The sequence below is a fragment of the Simochromis diagramma genome, unplaced genomic scaffold, assembly GCF_900408965.1.
Source record: "Simochromis diagramma unplaced genomic scaffold, fSimDia1.1 OVJJ01000321.1, whole genome shotgun sequence".
Classification (NCBI taxonomy): Eukaryota; Metazoa; Chordata; class Actinopteri; order Cichliformes; family Cichlidae; genus Simochromis; species Simochromis diagramma.
Genome location: NW_024386772.1, coordinates 11653454 through 11671569, shown reverse-complemented (window position 1 = coordinate 11671569; position 18116 = coordinate 11653454). Strand labels below are relative to the sequence as shown.

Below are 18116 nucleotides of genomic sequence, written 5' to 3'. Positions count from 1 at the left end.
GAATTTTGGAATGCTGGAAAAAGACGTTATGAAAATGATGAAATGTGAACAGAATATAATGGTCATAGGTTGATTAGAGGTCAAAATGCTGTGCTGGAAATGCATGTTTTTCTCGTCAGAGCATTCGTCTTGGCCTTTATGCCAAAAAGTCCCACCTTCCCGGCCAAACCACAGTAGGGGTTCTGCAAAAGGGCCCAGCAGTAAGCCTGGTTCCCATGTGTGTGGGTGTACAACCTGTCTCATTATGTGGATTTAAGGACACGCACAACTCCATATGGGTGATCTACAATGACAGAGGTGCCTTTTGGAAAGTACTAAGACCACACTATATAGAACTACATAATGAGCGTCTTCATAATATCTGTATTAGCACTGTGCTACACACTCCACATTAGCGGTTTTATTATCCAAATGAATTTGATCTTTCAGCTCCTTTTGCAAGACACACTAAGAATTTCGCCACATAAAATCGGATATGAAAATATTTCCTGTGGGAAAGTTTCTGTGGATGCACTTCCCTTCTCAGCTGAAACTCCTGTGGCGCGCAGAAGGAAACATATCGTCAAAGACTGGGAGCCAATTAAATTTCACAGTCTGTTCACTGAATACGCATCTACAATGACTCTGGTGAAGTGATTTTTCACCTCATTCACTTCCTCTTCCTCTGCTGTGGTATTGTAGGGGCAAAATAGCTTTGTATGAGCATCCTGAACTACTGAGAGTGCCACTGTTGCCGGGCCAAGCAGTTGGCATGTAGCAATTATCATAAGATTGCAAACTTATCTTAGCCCAAAGTAATATTAACAGTGAAATAACTCGTTTTAGTTTCACAGAACATAAGCTAAATTTGGTGCATTTCTGCTGCTTGTGTTGTATTTATTTGGATTCCCATTAGCATCAGCCTTAGCTTCTCTTCCTGTCAGTCCTCATTCATCCATACACACACAGTTAACAATCACAAAAACATAAGCATAATAACAAACAAGCTTTTCTTATTTTTACTCTTTGTATACAGATACTGTACCAGTGGAGTTTGCCTGTGCTTTGTAGATCGATTAGATTAACATATAAAATGCCATGGCTTACCCAGGTGATGGGTCGCAGGATGGGTGGGAGGCTCGGAGGGCAAGACCACCAGTTGGGCAGAGGGGTCTTGAGGCAGAGGCAGGACTGGCTGCAGAGGGCCTGGCATGGCTGCAGAGAAAGCTGGTGGCAGATTCTGGTGTAGGGTTGTATGACCTATACCTGCTTTATAAAGAAATTAAATTACAGAATTCCATATAAACAAAAGAACTTTAAATATATGTATCAGCTGATCAAATCAATTCTAAACATCTTTGTTTTGGCCTTTTTTCAATAAACAAAAAAAAGCTGGACTATATGTCTTTATAACACATGAATAAACATAAACATAACCATAACAATAAAATCCTGCCATCAGAAAGCGTCTTACCATAAGAATGTCCCGTCATCCAGAGAGATGGGCTTCCAGTTCTTGGCATCCAATGATGGTGAGCAGAATGTGCAGCAGGATCTCCCAACTGGCCAGACTGGAGGGACGTCCCGCCCGGGACCATGAGATGAGAGGCAAGGTCTCCGTGACAGCTGCTGGAAGGGTGGATCCTTGCAAATTCCACCCTCTCTTTGTTATCCCTGACATCAGAATGAGATAAAGATAAAGAAATACAAATTAGAATGTTCTGTAAAGATTTTAATTTATTAAGTATTGAACAACACCTTTAAAAATACATACCTGATATATGCATCCCTCTCCCTGTCCAAGCAAGTGAGACCTATTTGTTCCTCACTCAGCCTCTTCCTGTCTTCCTCAGTGGTGGGATCTGACAGATACATGGAGCGGGGCTGCCCTGTGAGGCAAACATCAACTTTCACCATTGTGGATCACAGTGAGAACAAAATCCCAAGTCTCTCACCACTTGTCAGAACCGTGCCGCAAGTTGCAAATGAATACATTTTGAGTATTAAATGATTTCGTATTGGCAGAATTCATGCTAAAACCATATAATGCACAGTATTGACATATTACTGTCTTATTTGGAAAGAAAAATAACTTGCTTCATAATATAATAACACATTCAGATATTTATGAAATAAAATTGAAACTTGATGTAGGTCAATTTTGTCCAAAGTTGTTTTTTTTTTTTAAATATTGTATTTCTTTGTATATCTATTTATTTCCATTTATATACTGTTGTTCTCAGAGCGAGGCCTAGAAATCTTATATTAATTACTTTTTATCTTGGCAACTCTAAATGGACTCAGACTTGACATCTGTAAACATCATGGTTGATGCCTGTTTGACTCACTAATGTTTGGTTAAGGGCAACTAGAAAGTTAAATAGGAGAAAACCAAGTTAAAATCAGCAAGGCATTGTTTGGGACTGCTGCAGAGGAAATTTATATTTAAACCCATAAGTATTAAACTCCATTCATAGAATTAGCTATGCCTATATTATCCTGTAATGGATCATGGGGACTGGAGCGTATCCCTGATGGCAATGAGTGTGAGAATTATACCATTCTGGATTTTTACTGCATTCAGCAAAGGGTATCACCACAAAATCAATATTTTTCTGGCTTTTTATCCGCTTAAAAATGTGCTTTTTCCTGTTTGTTTATTTTCTATATGGCTGTTTCTCTGTTTGCAGCGATATTGTTGGCAAGTTACAGATAAAGAAATATAAGGCCTTCTCACAAGCCAGTGACCTGGATTGCTTACCTTTCACAGACGGATGGACCCTGCCCTGTCGGCTGTTCGGATGATTTTCAGCTGAACGACAAGGTGGTTCCCTCTGTCTGGCCACCGCCACCGCTATTCCTACTGGCGGCTGCCGCACCTCACTTTCACCATGACCTGGCTCCCCCATGTCCCTGCTCCGCCCGTTATAATCAGGACGCTCACTGTCATTAGCCGTACCCTTCCTGGAAGGCAGAGTCTGTTTGTTGCCCTGCAGGGCACAGCTCCCCCCAGATGGACCTGATTTGAGATTTCCTAACCCCCCAAATGGATTCTTTTGGGAGACGAGCAGTGGTTGTTGCTGGTTGCTGTACTTTAGTAAGCTTTTCATTGCACTGCTCTCTCCCTGAGTTGGACCCTGGGGATCAGGTTGCTGCTGTGGTTGCTGCTGTTGCTGGCTGAGGGGAGGTGCAGTGGGGGGCTGTGGAGGAGGAAGGCTTATTCCCGGCTGCTGCTGCTGCTGTTGTTGTTGCTGCTGCTGTTGTTGCTGCTGCTGCTGCTGCTGAGAGTGTTGCCCACCAGTGCTCCCCAACTCCATATATGACTTCCTCTGCTCCTCCTCAGGTTGCGACATGTGGTGAGGAGGCCTCATATTCCAGGGTGGCACTGGGGGCTGCTGGTGGTGGTGCTGCTGCCCACTGCTGTTGCTGTAACCATAAGGAGACATGTCCATCTTTCTTTTAAGCTCCTGACTATTCCCCTGGTTCAACTCAGTGGGTGTCTCTGGGCCAGGTCGGCCATGCTGCTGGTGGCGAATCCTGGCTACCTTTTGGCCATCTCTCTGTAAAGAGCAGCTACCTCCGGGACCACTGTGTTGTGTTCCACTGTGCTGCCCCATGTTTTTACTTCCAAGTGGGGAAGAGTTTGGCGGGGGTCCGGGATGGGAACAGTCTCGATAAGGAGAAGTGTTTACAGAATGAGGGACCGAGTGCCCTGCCTTGGGTCCCTGGGGCAGCGAGGGTCTGAACACATCCATTTCCACACCACTGTTGATACACTCAGCACTCCGCGATCGCACTACTTGATGCTGCTGTTGAGAATGTGGTGGTTGTTGCTGGGGAGGTGGAGGAAGCTGTGAGGACTGAAGGTGTTGATGGTGGGATTGCATCCAGTCTGGAGCCTTCTCTGTCTTTCTGTATGGGTGCTGCTGCTGCTGCTGCTGTTGTTGCTGTTGTTGTTGTTGTTGTTGTTTTCTGTGCCAATTACTGTGGTGCCCACCGCCACCATTCTTTTCTATTGTCTTGTCCTTGGCATTGCTGCCTCCTCCTCCACTACCCACACCCTGGCAGTCAGGGTTATTAAGCTGGAATGGCCCATTAGATTTATCGCCTACGTCTGCCACAGATGGCACAAATGTAGGCCCTGTGACTTTAGGTTCTCGCCCCACATTGACTGGCCCCCTCTCGTGCGAGGCAGGGTTGGCTAGAGGAGCAGGTGGCGGTGGGCAGAAAAACTCTGGATGGTGGTGTGTGTGGTGGGAATGATGTGGGTGGCTGGGGTGGAGCTGAAGACAGTGGAAGCCCCCTGGATGTGGATGTGTATGGGGGTGAGCATGAGGATGTGGATGGGCCCCTCCAGTAGCAGAACTCATATGTAGGGGTGGGGGTACGGAGTAGGGCAGAGAGTGGTGAAGTGGTGCCTGACCCCTTTCCAAACAGTCTGAAGGTTGTTCACTGATCCTCATTTCCCCACTTACCCCCTCTTTGGTGCAGCGGCCACTGCCACTAGTCCCCAAATGTCTGTTCTGGCTGCTCCCCCCACCACCCATAGCCCGAAGGGTTGTGTCCTCACCGCCACAGCTGGACATGGACACCTTAGCCCCTGCTCCAGTTCCTGGATCTCCATTTTGCATCTTGCTATTGTGCAAACAGGCACTGAGGGGCTTGCTCATACTTTGAGGGTGCTCTTTACTGTACATCGTGAGCGACGCCTTATGCCTCTCCAGGGCCCGGCTGTTTACCTCCTCCAGGGGCAGCGGGTGCTGAGGATAGTGCGGGTGCTGCTGATGAGTGTGAGAATGGTGGTGGTGTGTTGGCTGGGGTGGCTGGTGAGCGTGGTGCTGCTGTTGTTGTTGCTGCTGCTGCTGTCTTTCCTTAGCCTCTTGTTTACCACTGGATCTCTCCTTGTCTTTGACATTTACCACTCCTCTTTCCACAGACCCCTCTTTAAGACCCTTATGTATGCCTGTGCCTACCCCTTGATCTCTGTCTCTGCTGCAGGACCCCTGAGTGTGTCCTGAACCTGCCCGAGACATTGGTGGCAGACTATGATTGGCTGAGATAAGAGGTGGCTGGGATGGGAGACCTCGAAGGTAGAAGTTCTCTATAAAATAGAAAAAAGAAGACAAATTAGTCACGGAAAGAAAAAAAAAGCATGCTCTCAGTATTGCACAGACAACAGCACCAGACTATACCGCTTCCATTTGAATTCATATTATTTCCGTGTGATTAAATTTTAATAGTCTCACGTCCCACCTTTTTGTGTGTCATAGAAACGGTGTTGCCCATAGAGAACTCCACTGTTGGCATGGTGATCCAAGTGGCTCATAGGAAGGAACGTGTGGGCCAGACTCCCTGAGAATCGAGGATACCCTGGACCTGCTAAGATAGCAGAGAGGGAGAGAGTTGATAAGAAAGGATAACAACCACAGAGATGCAGTTATCCAGTGTAATCCTTCAGGTCCAATGCAGCTGGTGGTGTTCATACGCAAATAAGTGCTGGCTGTGCCTCACATGTTTGCCTTTCCTGCTGGAGTTTAGAATGAAAACAATAACAGACAAGCCTGGGGATTTCTGTAATATATGAAATTTGTCTTTGAAACATATGGTGCTTTCTTTAACTCACTCTTAGAAGTGGCAGCCGCACCTTGAACCATCTGAATGGGGTGATAAGGATGGATTTGAAGCTTGTGTTTGCAATGAACAGAGAGCTGGGCGGCTAACCTTTACTGACCTACATCAGAGGTAAGAGGTCATCGGGATGTTGGGCCTGTAAGCTAGTACACCTGGGCTTATTACACCAAGCCCATCTGGAGGACGTTTACGCCACAACCAAACAAAAAGCTCATTTTGCAACGGGACACTGGAAAACACAAAGGACTTTGAGTGTAGAGGAGAGAAAAGATGGACTGAGATGAAAGCCCATCGCAATATCAATACTAAAAAAAAAAAAAAAGCATCTCTATGACAACCCACTTTCACTGCATTTGAGTAACTATAGCATCTAAACACATCAATGTGAATTAAATTAGCCTATCTATGCTACCGTGTAATTAATCATTTCACCCAACCAACGGAATAAAATCGAGGTACTGTAAAGGACACACAAAAAATGTCCAATAATGCGATGATGTTGCTTAGTGACAGCAGCGCTATAGCGTAATTTCAGTTTAATACTTTAAAAAAGCATGATTAAATCCAAGTCATCAGTCTACATACAAGTTAAAGAAATAACTAAGGAAAATAAAAGGACTATATATATATATATATATATATATATATATATATATATATATATATATATATATATATATATATATATATATATATATATATATATACACACATACACACCGTCACATGAGTGAACCACTTTTGTTGAAATGGAAAACCAAAAAAGACAGAGACACACTTTTTTGTTTCTTTTTTAATTCATAGGACAGACAGGTCTATCAGCCCACTGTCATAAAGTAAAATTTAAGTGATTAATTTCTCTTCAGCTCAACTATTAGACCCATCTGTCGCTGTAGCTTTACTTTCCAGTGCAGCTCATGGATGGCGTAAAAAGGATACGGGCCGAAAGAGAGGAAAAATTTTTTGGAAAACGTGCGACCTGATCCCAGAAAGCGCAGATGCACTTTATTCGGCCATGTGTTTTTGTACACACATGGTTTTTACAGCAGCTATGAGTGTTGAATGTCTCACTTTCTGCCGGTGGAACAATGGGGCCCGGTCCTATGAGCCAGCTCTGGGGAGGGAGGAGTGTTGTGGTGGGCTTAATGACCTCTTCTCAGTGTGGCCTCTGCATCCTCCCATCTTAATTAATGAAATACACAGAGGAGGCAAACAGCCCTGCAATAACACAGGAGGTGCTGCTTTCTGAGGAGGGCAAAGGGGTGATAATTACATACCCTCACTTTTCCCTTTTCCCGTTTTTCACCTATGTTTCTACCTTGTTTTTTTCCTTCCCATCCCCCCTCTTTTGTCTCTGTCTCCTCCTTTGCTGTCATGATTAATAAGAACGCAAAATTATGCCAATTCATTTACAGCTTTGGGGGGGGGGAGCTTTGTTTAAGCAAGTCATTTTTTCCTTTGATTTCAGGAGAGGGAAAAGCAGAGAGCTGTTTGCCAGTCTTTATCCAAGCTGGGAGAGGGTCTTTTTTTTTTTTTTCTGCGGCAGCATGTTGTTTGTGAGCGTGACGATTGATGGCGTAATCCCTTTTCACAGTGTGGTCTGGCTGTGCCCGATAATGCCAGCCTGCTCAGTTTCAGCATGCTCTCCACTGGGGCAGCAAGAGGGGGACTGCTGGGCACGGCGGAGCTCATTCAGCCATTAATCTGGCCAGGACAAGGGAAGCTGCTACTTCTGCTGCCGCTGCCGATGCTGCTGCAGGCGACGTGAGCAGGGTCTTAGTGCAGTCTGCTGACTGCACAGCAACCTCGCTCTCCTTCGCTCCCTCCGCACACTCACACATAAACACGCCAGCATCAGCAAGTGAATGGCAGAGGGGAGTTCACAGCGCATGCCCTCCTTTCCACCGGCAGAGCAGGGGTGAGAGGCAGAACAAACAGAGCTGCATCCCAAGGAGGGATTTCTAGAAGTTCTGAAGGTATTTCTCGCAACATGGTGGGTTGAGAGAAGCAGGCCAACAGGGAGGACAAAGAAGGGGGTTAGATATAGAACAGCACCTAGAGGCAGAGGAGAATTATTCCTGCTGCTTTAGAGGCGGTTTCTCACTAGCACAATACCAGTCCTCTTACACCTTCTCTGAAGACATTCAGTTACTGATAAGGCTTTCACCACTTTTGATAGAAGAAAAAAAATAACATAAATGAAAATTCTATTTTCTCCAGGGAGGTGGCTGTAACGCGTCAGAGACGAGGAGATAGAAGGACGGAGAGAGAGAGAGCACGCCACAGGAAGACCGAGAGGAGAGGAGGAGCAGCCTGAGCTGCCTGTCAGGTCCGCTAATTGAGAAAAAAGTGACAGAACCATCAAGACACAGAAGAGGGAGGAGAAGAGGAGAGGAGACGAGAGATGTTTGGCGGAGGAGGGGCAGTACTGTGGTGGATCTCTTCAGGTTTGACTAATTGAAAGGAAGGGATGCAGACTGGCACAGGAGAGAGAGAGGGAGAGAGAGAATGAAAGAAGCAGGAGTAAGGAAGAGGAGAGGCGGGGGGTGCAGCTTAAATCCTACAAAAGGAAAAGCAAGCAACTGCTCACAGAAGGAAAGATGGACAACTGAAGATAGGCTTGGAAAGGCGTACCAAACAGAAGTGGATTAGACAGGTGTGTGCAGGCAACTCTGTGTGTGCGTGCATGCGTGTGTTTATATGTGTGGACAAAGATATGAGACTGCGATTATTTTTGGCATAACTTAAGAAGTCATTTGGACCCTGGCCAGCTGGCCTCGGGACTGCGAGGAGTCGGCAGGTTTTCTTTTTATTCTTTACCCACTCCCCACCCTTTTTTCTCCTCTTTTGGTCATTTTTATTTTTTTTATTTATTTTTTTTGTCATTTTTCCACTCAGTCGATTCAGTGGGGTTTATTCAAACAGTCCCAGACATGAAAATAAATCTTTCAAAAGCTCGGTGGGCCTAATTTATTTTAACAGGTGTTGTGAAAACATTTTACATTTACTGAAACATTCACTACACTGCATCTGCCCCTGTTTTTGTGTCCCCCCACCACCGACCCACCCTTCTTCTTGCATCCGTAGCCGTATACTAAGACTCCGTCTCTGTGACAGTGAGCTCACAGCACTGCTCAGCTCAGCAAAGGAAAAAAAACAGACAATTCCTTGTGGTAACATACAATGGCTGCTGCTGTAGCTGGCAAGAAGAGATTCTGAAACAAAAACTTCCTTTAATCTCTGTTAACTCCTCTGACGTCATGAAAGCCACTAATGGTTTGGGTCTTGTTGCTGTGACCTTACAGAAATATCCTAGAATTTGTTAGACTGGCTGTACACTTTCCTTTTCCCAAAACAATAAATCTTTAACCAAAAGTCAACAAAAGACTGTTGTGTTAAAAAAGAAAAAAAATGCCTTTGCCAAAGTTATCCTTACCGCCAGTGTCATTTAAAGGAGCCTAAACTGACAGGAGAGCACGTCCAGACTACTGCCCATGCCAGGGCAGCTGAAGTTGAGAGACCTTTTTTTCCCTCTTAGTTTAGCCAACCTGAGAAACTGAGGTTGAAAGTTTGCGATGGGATATTTTGTTACTTTAGTAGCCAAAGTAGGGGCGTTTCCATGGATATGTTTAGGGTCAATGCATAAGGTTAAAATATTCAAATTTTTGTAACAGCCCGCATAATCAGTAAAAGAAGTGTAATGCTGGTACATCTGGGTGCTGAAACCTTGGAAGAATGCTGCATTTCTGAACATTTTTGCTGTTTTCTCCGGGCTTAATGGAGCAAAAATAATATCCATCTTACATTTTATGTGGCTTTTCTTTATCACCAACTCATTTCAAATGCCCGCAAAACTTATTATATTGAAAAGAGGAATTAATTCTTAATTGACTCACCAAATAGGAGTAATAAAAAATAAATGTGATTAGCCTGCTCCATATAGCCACAGTCCATTGTTTATCCCCACTAAGTGACTAGTTAGCAAGCAAAGGAGATAATTGTTCTCATCTGCTTGTTACGTGATAGATTTCGGGCTTTTAATCTGTAGAAAAATGTGTCAGAGGAATAGCGGAAACAAAGACGTTCCGCGCAATGACAGGTATATGCCAGAAACGTGCGAATCGTAAAATCGTTTTCGAATACAAATTTGAACTGCTTTGCTTAGATATGCACGCAAGCAGCCACTTTAAAAACAGAGAAAAAGAAGAAGAAGAAAAAAAAAATAAAAACACAGCACTTCTTTGAGGTTACAAGCGAAACACTAATGCACCGACACAAGCACAAGTCAATGCCTGCTCTGATGCTGGTGGGGTTCTGCTGACACCCGGAGAGAGAAGGCGAGAGTCTGGGTAATTGTGCCGCTCATTTCGATGACTTGCTTTTTATGCAAAACAGGAAAAAGACAATATGCAATTATCTTGAGGAGGGAACAGCTGAATGTGGTTGATGAACAGTCTGGATTCAATCATGCTCTTAGTGCGTTATATGCAATTAAACTGCAATAGAGATAATGGCCTCCATTGCCAACTGAGTAATAATCCCAGTCATAATCACCTCCATTACTTTTATTAGGCTTGGCATTATCTTCATCACTCTTAATATTATTTTACTTTTCCACAAGAAGAAAGTGTTTGACAATGAAACCTAGAAAGTATAAGATAAAGGAAACACTGATGCTTACAAAATGAGTTTGGAGGGAAATGTCTGAGATTGGGCTGACGCCGGAGCTAATATCTTGGAGGAGTCTAGAGTTTAATCTGGTGTAGCATCTGTCCACTGAGTCAGCGGCCTGGTGCCCGGGGCATCAGAGCAAGGAAGTTGCTGGGAGATATCATATGACTTAACAATCTTCATGACTATACAGCATTTCAGCTGTAATCCACTTAATCATCCCTGGACACATAACATGCAGGTGGGGTGCCGCTGATGAGTGACCACAAATTTAAAAAAAAAAAAAAAAGAGAAACGAAACACTTCCCACTGGTCTCCCCACCGATAACATCTGGGCTATTCTTAGATAATAAATATATTATAACCAGGGGGCTGAAATAACAAGAGTCCATCCAGGATTGTGATTCACCAGGTAATTTTAGGTGGCCATCACAGTGCGTAATTAGCAAGATGTAAATCTGAAGGTGAAGACACAGAAAAGCTGACCTTACGTTAATATATTAATAAGATGATTTGTCTTGTGTTTATCTGTCACCCCAATTAATTCCTGAAACACCCAACTTCATTAATCCCTCAGCTTTATCGTTATCTGACTTCCTGGCTGTATCGAGACAGAATATGAGGTGTTGAAGTTGGTTTGTGAGTGTATGTGCGTGTGTGTCGAGTAAGGGTTTAGTAATTCTGATTGGTGGGAACCATCTTTTTAAGACTGTGATGGAGACACCGGCTGAAAGCTCTGCAATCACTGCAACTTTTTTTTTTTTTTTTTACTGGCACACAGTCGCATGTGCTGCTTCAGAGGGCCCTGAGTGACATTCCTGCTGACATGAATCGAATACCGCAAGATTCTGTGGCTGAACTTTTAACCCTGTGTCTGTATCCAGAAAACCGTGGCACAGTGCTCTATCCCAAACATGCTGGGTGTGGGCCTATTTTAGTGCATAAATAAAAGGGTTGGAGCCCAGACGATTACAAGCCGTACTTTGGTGCAAACCTAGCGCGACACAAAAATATACAATATCAGAGTAACAATACACCGTGCAAAGCTGCCTCCAATAATGCCAGGACATAAATATCACCTCATCCAGATGGTGCGGTCAGATGAGGGGCTGTGGCTGTGTGTTTGTGTACATGTGTGATTTGAGGTACCTTCATGCGAATGGGGAAACCAGATTTGCGAGGCGCTCGAGTGGGGTCCGCCACGGAAGGAGGGCGAAGAGGGCGAGGAGGGCGGCCGGGAGGGATGAGACGGGTGGGAAGGAGGGGAACCCAGACTACTGGCCAGAAAGGTCCCCATGAAGGAGGCAGAAGAATTGCCCATCAATCCACTGCCTGCATTCCCACAGGAACAAAAGGTAAGGAGAGAGAAGAATGGTTAGAATTGGGAGTGTGTGTACACTGGGACAGTGAGTGTGACTAAAAAGGAAAAACAAAAAGAAAAGCTTTGCATCTCAGTGTGAGGCCCACTCATATATACATATTTTTCTTCTCTTTTTTTGGTAGAATCATTAAGCCAGGCAAATGTGATCGCTGCTCTCGGGAGAGGCTGAATGAGTGAGAGAGCGTATGTGTGTGACAGAGAGAAAGTGTGAGACTCTCCTCCCCCTCACTGTCAGCAGAGTCCTCTTCCCTCGTCTTCTCTCCCCTCACACCACCTCTCCCCATGGGCAGACAGAGGTCTCATCTCACAGCTGAGTACACACTTTCTCAGGCTCTCTCCCTCTCGCTCTCACACACTTTTGCTCCTGCTCCCCAGTGTCCCTTTCTCAATTTCTCTCCCTCCCTCCATTATCTTGTGCTCTCCATCTCTCACTTTCATGCCCTCAATCTCTTTTATTGCTTTGCTCCATTTCACCTCCTCTCTGTCTGGTTTTCTTTCAGTCTTGCTTTTTCTCTGCGTGACGCTGACAATCCCGTGCTCTTCTTTCTTCTCTGGTTCCATTTCGGTGTTTCACTCCTTTTTCCTTCCTCCTGCTTTGTTACAAAAGCTGTCTTCACTCTTCTCGTTCCCTCCTCTGTCCCATTTTGATGTGCAGAAATACACCATGCCTCTTCCAAATCCTCATTGTCTCTTCCTTCCCTCCCTCTTTCCCTGTTTCTAGCATTGCTTTGCTTTGTTCTTTACCATAATAATGGCACCAGCAGAGCAATCTGTCCCTGGCTGGCTGAACTGTGTGTTTAACAAGACTATGATGAGTAATTGACCATTTGTAGCAACGCCCGTATGACTGGGGGCTGATTGTCTATTATGCATTGCTGGGCAAGCTGGAGAAAACACACTGATTAACCACTGCTTAAATTGCATTCCCATTACGCGCCCGCCAGTGCACTTGAGCGGGGGGCCCGGGTGCCCGGCTCTTTGCGCATTCATTTCCCCCAAGTCACACCACCGTGAAGTCTCATGCATATGTATGAAGTTGCCTGTATGAGAGCACACATGCAGATACATGCTCAGACACACATTAGTGTATTGTATATCGCGCACACCAAAACACGGGGAGAGCGACACAGTAGAAATTCATTATGAGCCTCTTATGACAAGCTGATCTCCCAAGGAATGCTGAGTGATTTGATTTTCTTGGAGCATGAATCAGTCCAAACATGCATCGATCCTTTTTTTTTTCTTTTTCTGGGAGTGTGAGAACAATTGTGTGGGAGCCTTAATCAGCCAGCCAGTGAGTGAGCACATCCTCTGGGCAGACAGCAGGGATAAACCCATCAGTCTGCTTCTCGCTTTTGCACCGAATAGCCTATGGCTCATAGGCCAGAGCACAGAAGCATGCAGAGGCGTGCGCGCACAAACACACAACACGTACAAAAGCACCTCTGTCACACTTGGTACCACCACCCCAGACAGGTGGAAATCCCCCACGATCCCCAACCTTACAGCGCCCTGCCTCGAAAAACTACCTTACAACCAATCCTGCGTGTGTGTGTGTGTGTTTGTGCGCATGTGGATGCAGCGACACTCTTGGAGGTCTCTGAAATTTGATCACAGAAAGAAATGAAGCCAAAGTGTGTTGTGATTCATTTCTCTTTTGCCATAGATTATCTGGATTATCAGGTTATCTTAGTCTAAGCCTGTAAAATTGGGCTGGAGGTTTTTATTTAGATCCACTTCTAATAACAAAACATTGGAACAAAATAATGAGACTACATCTCCTAAATCACATGGTAGCAAAAATCTTCTATTTAATCAGATTTCGATTGTCTATAGCAACATTTCACATGTTGATGGGAGACACTGTCAAGTAGCCTGGTCACATGCTACACTATCCATGCTGTTCTCCTTTTGCTCTGTATCAGTCCCCATTCCCCTCTGCTGCCACCTCCTATCACTTGGTCCCTGTGGAGGGCTCCTGGCACGGTTCTGCGGAGTTCAGAGTGGGTGTCGGGGGGCCAGTGGAGGTGGGGGGTGGGTGGGTGGATTATGGCCAGCATGCTCACCAGGCACACATCCAACCTTCATCATCCAGACACGTCGGGCTCCTGTATGTCACCGCCCTCCATGCTGCACACTCATTGCCCCCCCTCCCCTCTTCTGCCTGTCGCCCCCAGGAACCCCAGCTTTCCTCAGTGCCTCCGGCTCACATAAATCAGCTAATCCTCCTGCATTATTAACAGCCTTGCCTCAGAGTGAGAGAGGGAGAAAGGGTGAGAGAGACATAGAGTGACAGAGAGAGGCTGCAAAGCCCCTCTTAACACAGTGAGGAGAGAGCCTCTGCCAGAAAGACAAGGAAAGGAGAAGGACAATACATTAAAAAGGGGATGTGTAGATGTCGGGCAAGGAGATCTTTGAAGTTTAAGCCTGTGTTCAGGGAGAAAGGGATTGAATGAAAACCTCAGAAGGGTCTTGGATCAAATCAAACCACAAGCCCTTCCCACAGCACAACCGAATCAGACCTTCCAGTGGTCCAGTTTGGCCGTGGCATCTTCACTTGGTGAAGGACTGAGCACCGCTCTGATGTAAACTGTAGCAGGTGAGAGTTAGTGGTTGGCAGACTCCTCAACCTGTCAATCACACTAAATAACCTCTCCCTTAGTGTTATATTTGCCTCCTACTGAAAGTATGCTGTGCATGACGCCACACAAATTCCTGCTTTTTTTTTTTTTTTTCAAATTTTTATACTCTTGTTTAGAAAACACAAACTCCACTCACGCTGCGTTAATACAATGCCCTCCCTGAACCCATTTAAATCCTAATGAATCAGAGGTGTCGGTGAGAAAGCACATAGGTTATAAAAGTGGGCTGGTTTTTCACCTTTCTTTCACTTTGGATGCCAACTAAAGCAGTGCAGAACAAGTGGAATAAAAGTCTGAGCCATGACGGCACCACTGCTCGACTTACTATTACAGTTTTAGTGGTGTAATAAATAGTGACTTAGCCGTTGCTCCACCGCCTCCTTGTAAAAGTTATGTTTTCTGCGCCTGTGTGTTTTCTCTAAACTGTGTTTATTTATTTCTCCAGTTCCTAAGTGGAGCCAGCAGTGCAGTTGTATGCGCTCTTAAGAAAATCGGGTCATGTGCATCCTAATCGGCACCGATCCCTGACAGAGATGAAGATTAATCCTATTAGGGAATTAAAGGAGAAGGGGACACCGGGATAAGGGGAAACCCACCTCCCTTCCTGACATCTCAACACCACATCCCAACACTCAAACTCACACAGTTGTGTTCACATAGATCCAGAGAAACAAACACAAATGCCGCAGAACCTCCGGAGGTGGAGGTGTTAACTAGTGCTACTGTTTTGCTCCGGCGTTGGTGTGCAAGGGTGAAGGAGACCAGTTTGCGTGCAACAACAAAAATATACATGCATGCACACACAATAATGTGGGCCCAGGCATGGGCCCCTGAGGGCGGCACGGAGTGAGCAGCAGGCAGGGAGGCGTAGCTAGGAGAACGAAGGCCCAGTTGTCATGGGAACGAAAGAGAAACAGCGCTCGAGGCAAGGAGGCTGAATACGAGCCATTACAACAGCAGTGGGCAGATGCAGTTGGTCAGCATGCTGCTCAGCAAGAACAGCCAGTCTACCTTGAAACCCCACTTAGGTCACAGTTGCAATCAAACACACACTCGTCCAGTGAATTTAAACAGGTTTCAATTGTCAAGTTGAGGGGAGGGATGTGATGTCATCATACGACTCGGGGTAATTTGGGGCCTTGACGAGGCATAATACAATCTCATCTGCATGTGGACCACAAAGTGATGGGGTAAAAGGAAAAAAAAAAGCTAGGAAGACAACAAGCACCCACCCACAACATCTTGTTCTTTTCAACGCTGGGAATCAGATCAAAAATTTCTCCTGAAGAGGCAGACGCCCATCCACATGCGCTTGTGTTTATGAGCATGTGAGGGAGCACATGGGGATCTACAACTACGCCTCTAAGAAGAAGAAGAAGAAGAAGAAGAAGAAGAAGTACATTTATTTCACCTTGGATCATATTTCTCTGTCTGCTCTTGAAAAACAAGCCAAGGCAGTCTAAAGCCCTCCGTCTTATTCACAGACCGCAGCCCGAAGGGACGGATGGACGTGTCGTCTAGACAAAGAAGCCAGACGCACAATGAGAAGTGAGAGTGATGGTGACGCGAGGAGAAGAGAGACGGAAAGAAAATTGCAGATGTGACTGCATCAACCTGCTCTCCACAGCTCAGTGATCACCAAGTGCCACAGAGTGGAGGGAAGAAGCAGAAGAAGAAATGCCAGAGAATAAAAACACACAGACACACAACCAGTTTATAAGAGCTCGTATCAGAGAGTCTGTGAGCAGTTTAGGTCGCTCAGTGAACGGTCAGTGCCATGTGGCAGCCAGGTTCCTCAACACACCCTGAATAATCATAGCCCACGTACTCTCTCTCACTCTCTCAGTCATGTCCTCTGACAGAAAATACACACTCCCCTTCTTGTCTTAAATGAATGAAATTAACATCAGATTGGTGATTCAAGGGAAAATAAATATAAATGTACTTCTTCCAGGAGCTGCTAGTTACTGGCACTGCTTTACCACAGAAAGAAACGCGACAGAACATATACTGGTAAGCTAGGTTTTATATTACATCAGACATTTAAGAATTTCTGTGTTTAGCTGTAAATTGTAGCAGCTTGTTTCTTTAGCATTTGTTTACAAAAGAACCCACTATGAAAGTAGGAAACAGCAAGGAAGAAACAGACATTTGAAGAGTTACTTACCAAGTAAAAACATACTGAGCAGGATGCTCGTTGGTAAGCGAACTTCACTCCCACTTCAGTGTCTTTTTCATCAGAGTTTCCTACTAATGTAGTTCCATGTTCTGCCCAGGAATTCAGACGCCCAAGGAGAAGCCAGCCAGACTTTCCACACACACACATTCACTCAAACACAGGACTTAGTTTTTGACCCTCCAGTAACACAGACTGGATTGGGCAACTGTACACATCAGCAGCCCCAGACAGACTGCACTGCTACCCTGGAGGGCCGCTGACTAACCCAGCACCTACTTCCTCACAATAAAACACAGATGGAATTTCAAATGGCTACTAAAGTGGGGGGATTTCCTTCAAACAGTCAAAGTCATCTTGAAAACATTAGTGCAACTGGTAGCCAAATTCCTCCTCACTTCAGAAACAACTGTAGCAAGTTTTTTTCCCCTTCCTCTTCTTAACTTGCCCCCTGCTTTACAAACTCCCACCTCCCTGACTTTTTTCTTTCTGTGTCGATGTCAGGCTTGATGGTGGGACTGGGGGAGTGGGCTACTGCAGGAGGATCAGAAGTATACTGAAGTGAGGGAGAGAAAGAGTGAGAGAGCGAGCAGGCAGTCCAGTCCTGGACCTGGGCCCAGTGCAGGGGTGGGGGAAAGTGCCAGCAGCGGACGCCTCCAACACTCTCCACACTGCGTGCCTGTGGAGTGAGTTTAGTGGATGTGGTCAGTGTGGGGGTGGGAGAAAGAGAACCAGTTATAAGAATGGATGGCGAAAGAGAGTGAGAAAGCCTCGTTACTACATGCAACATCCAGAGGAGGGGAAAGGGGTGAGAGTTTAGAGTAGATAAGAGACCGAGGAACTGTGAGAAACTTTCAAAGTGAAATCAGCAGAGAGCGTGTGGGAGTATGTGTGTGTGCGTTTATGAACATATGTGATCCTTTGTGTGTGCGATTGTGCATCCGTATGGTGGTCGTCTCGCTCAAGTTGACAGCCTGTGTTTGCTGAGTGGCTTCGTGGTCAGCCACTCTCTCACTACTGAAGTGATGACGGGGTAAAAGGGATTCTGGGAATTCTTTGCATGAGTACAATGCAAATAAAATTGGCCTTGGGAGGTCAGCTGAAGAACCCCTGCCACTTCACCCAGCTGTTTATACAATATAGAAGTCGACATGATATGGATAAGAGATTCTAATCCTAAACAAATTAGACCAACTGGCTCACTCAAGTTTGGCAGGGAGCCCGAACATAACAATGGAGCCACACATGCCACGCTAAAGAGAAAACGGGAGAAAATGTGCACACATGCCACCAGTGTCTCTCTTTATCTATTCTACTCCTCGAACCTTTTCACTGTTTATACAGCAGTTTGCAAAACTGCAAAAGCCAGCGTCACATGTGTCTAGGTACCTGGCCAGGCTGCCATTTCAAGGAGTACAGCTCGTCATGTTTATCACAATTAATCATTCATGAAGCTCTTTTTCAGAAAGGTTTATTTTTATCAAAAAGGAGCTTCCTCTTCAGTTCCATAGCCGCTGTGCCAACACTGGTATGAGGGGCAGGAGGGGGCCAACAGAAAGAGATAGCAATGTCTGATAGAGTTCCTGCTGAAGAGGTGTGTTATGGGCAAAGTAAATAAAGAAGACAGACTGAAATT

At 45.4% G+C, this 18116-nt stretch overlaps 1 protein-coding gene across 8 annotated transcripts in view; it reads right to left on the bottom strand.

The window, feature by feature from the left end:
* LOC120744620 (BAH and coiled-coil domain-containing protein 1) overlaps positions 1-18116 on the bottom strand; it is a 61235-nt gene that overhangs the window by 20297 nt on the left and 22822 nt on the right. For 5 of the 8 annotated variants that reach the window (XM_040049153.1, XM_040049165.1, XM_040049122.1 and 2 more), the window contains exons 3-8: positions 11431-11613; positions 5233-5358; positions 2741-5080; positions 1754-1868; positions 1454-1653; positions 1087-1248 (exon numbers count right to left, since the gene is read on the bottom strand). In XM_040049153.1, coding sequence (XP_039905087.1) covers positions 1087-1248; positions 1454-1653; positions 1754-1868; positions 2741-5080; positions 5233-5358; positions 11431-11613 — 3126 coding nt within the window. Of the gene's footprint in view, positions 1-1086; positions 1249-1453; positions 1654-1753; positions 1869-2740; positions 5081-5232; positions 5359-11430; positions 11614-16471; position 18116 lie in introns of those variants that run through there. The other 3 variants (XM_040049167.1, XM_040049161.1, XM_040049147.1) reach the window with 3 other exon arrangements.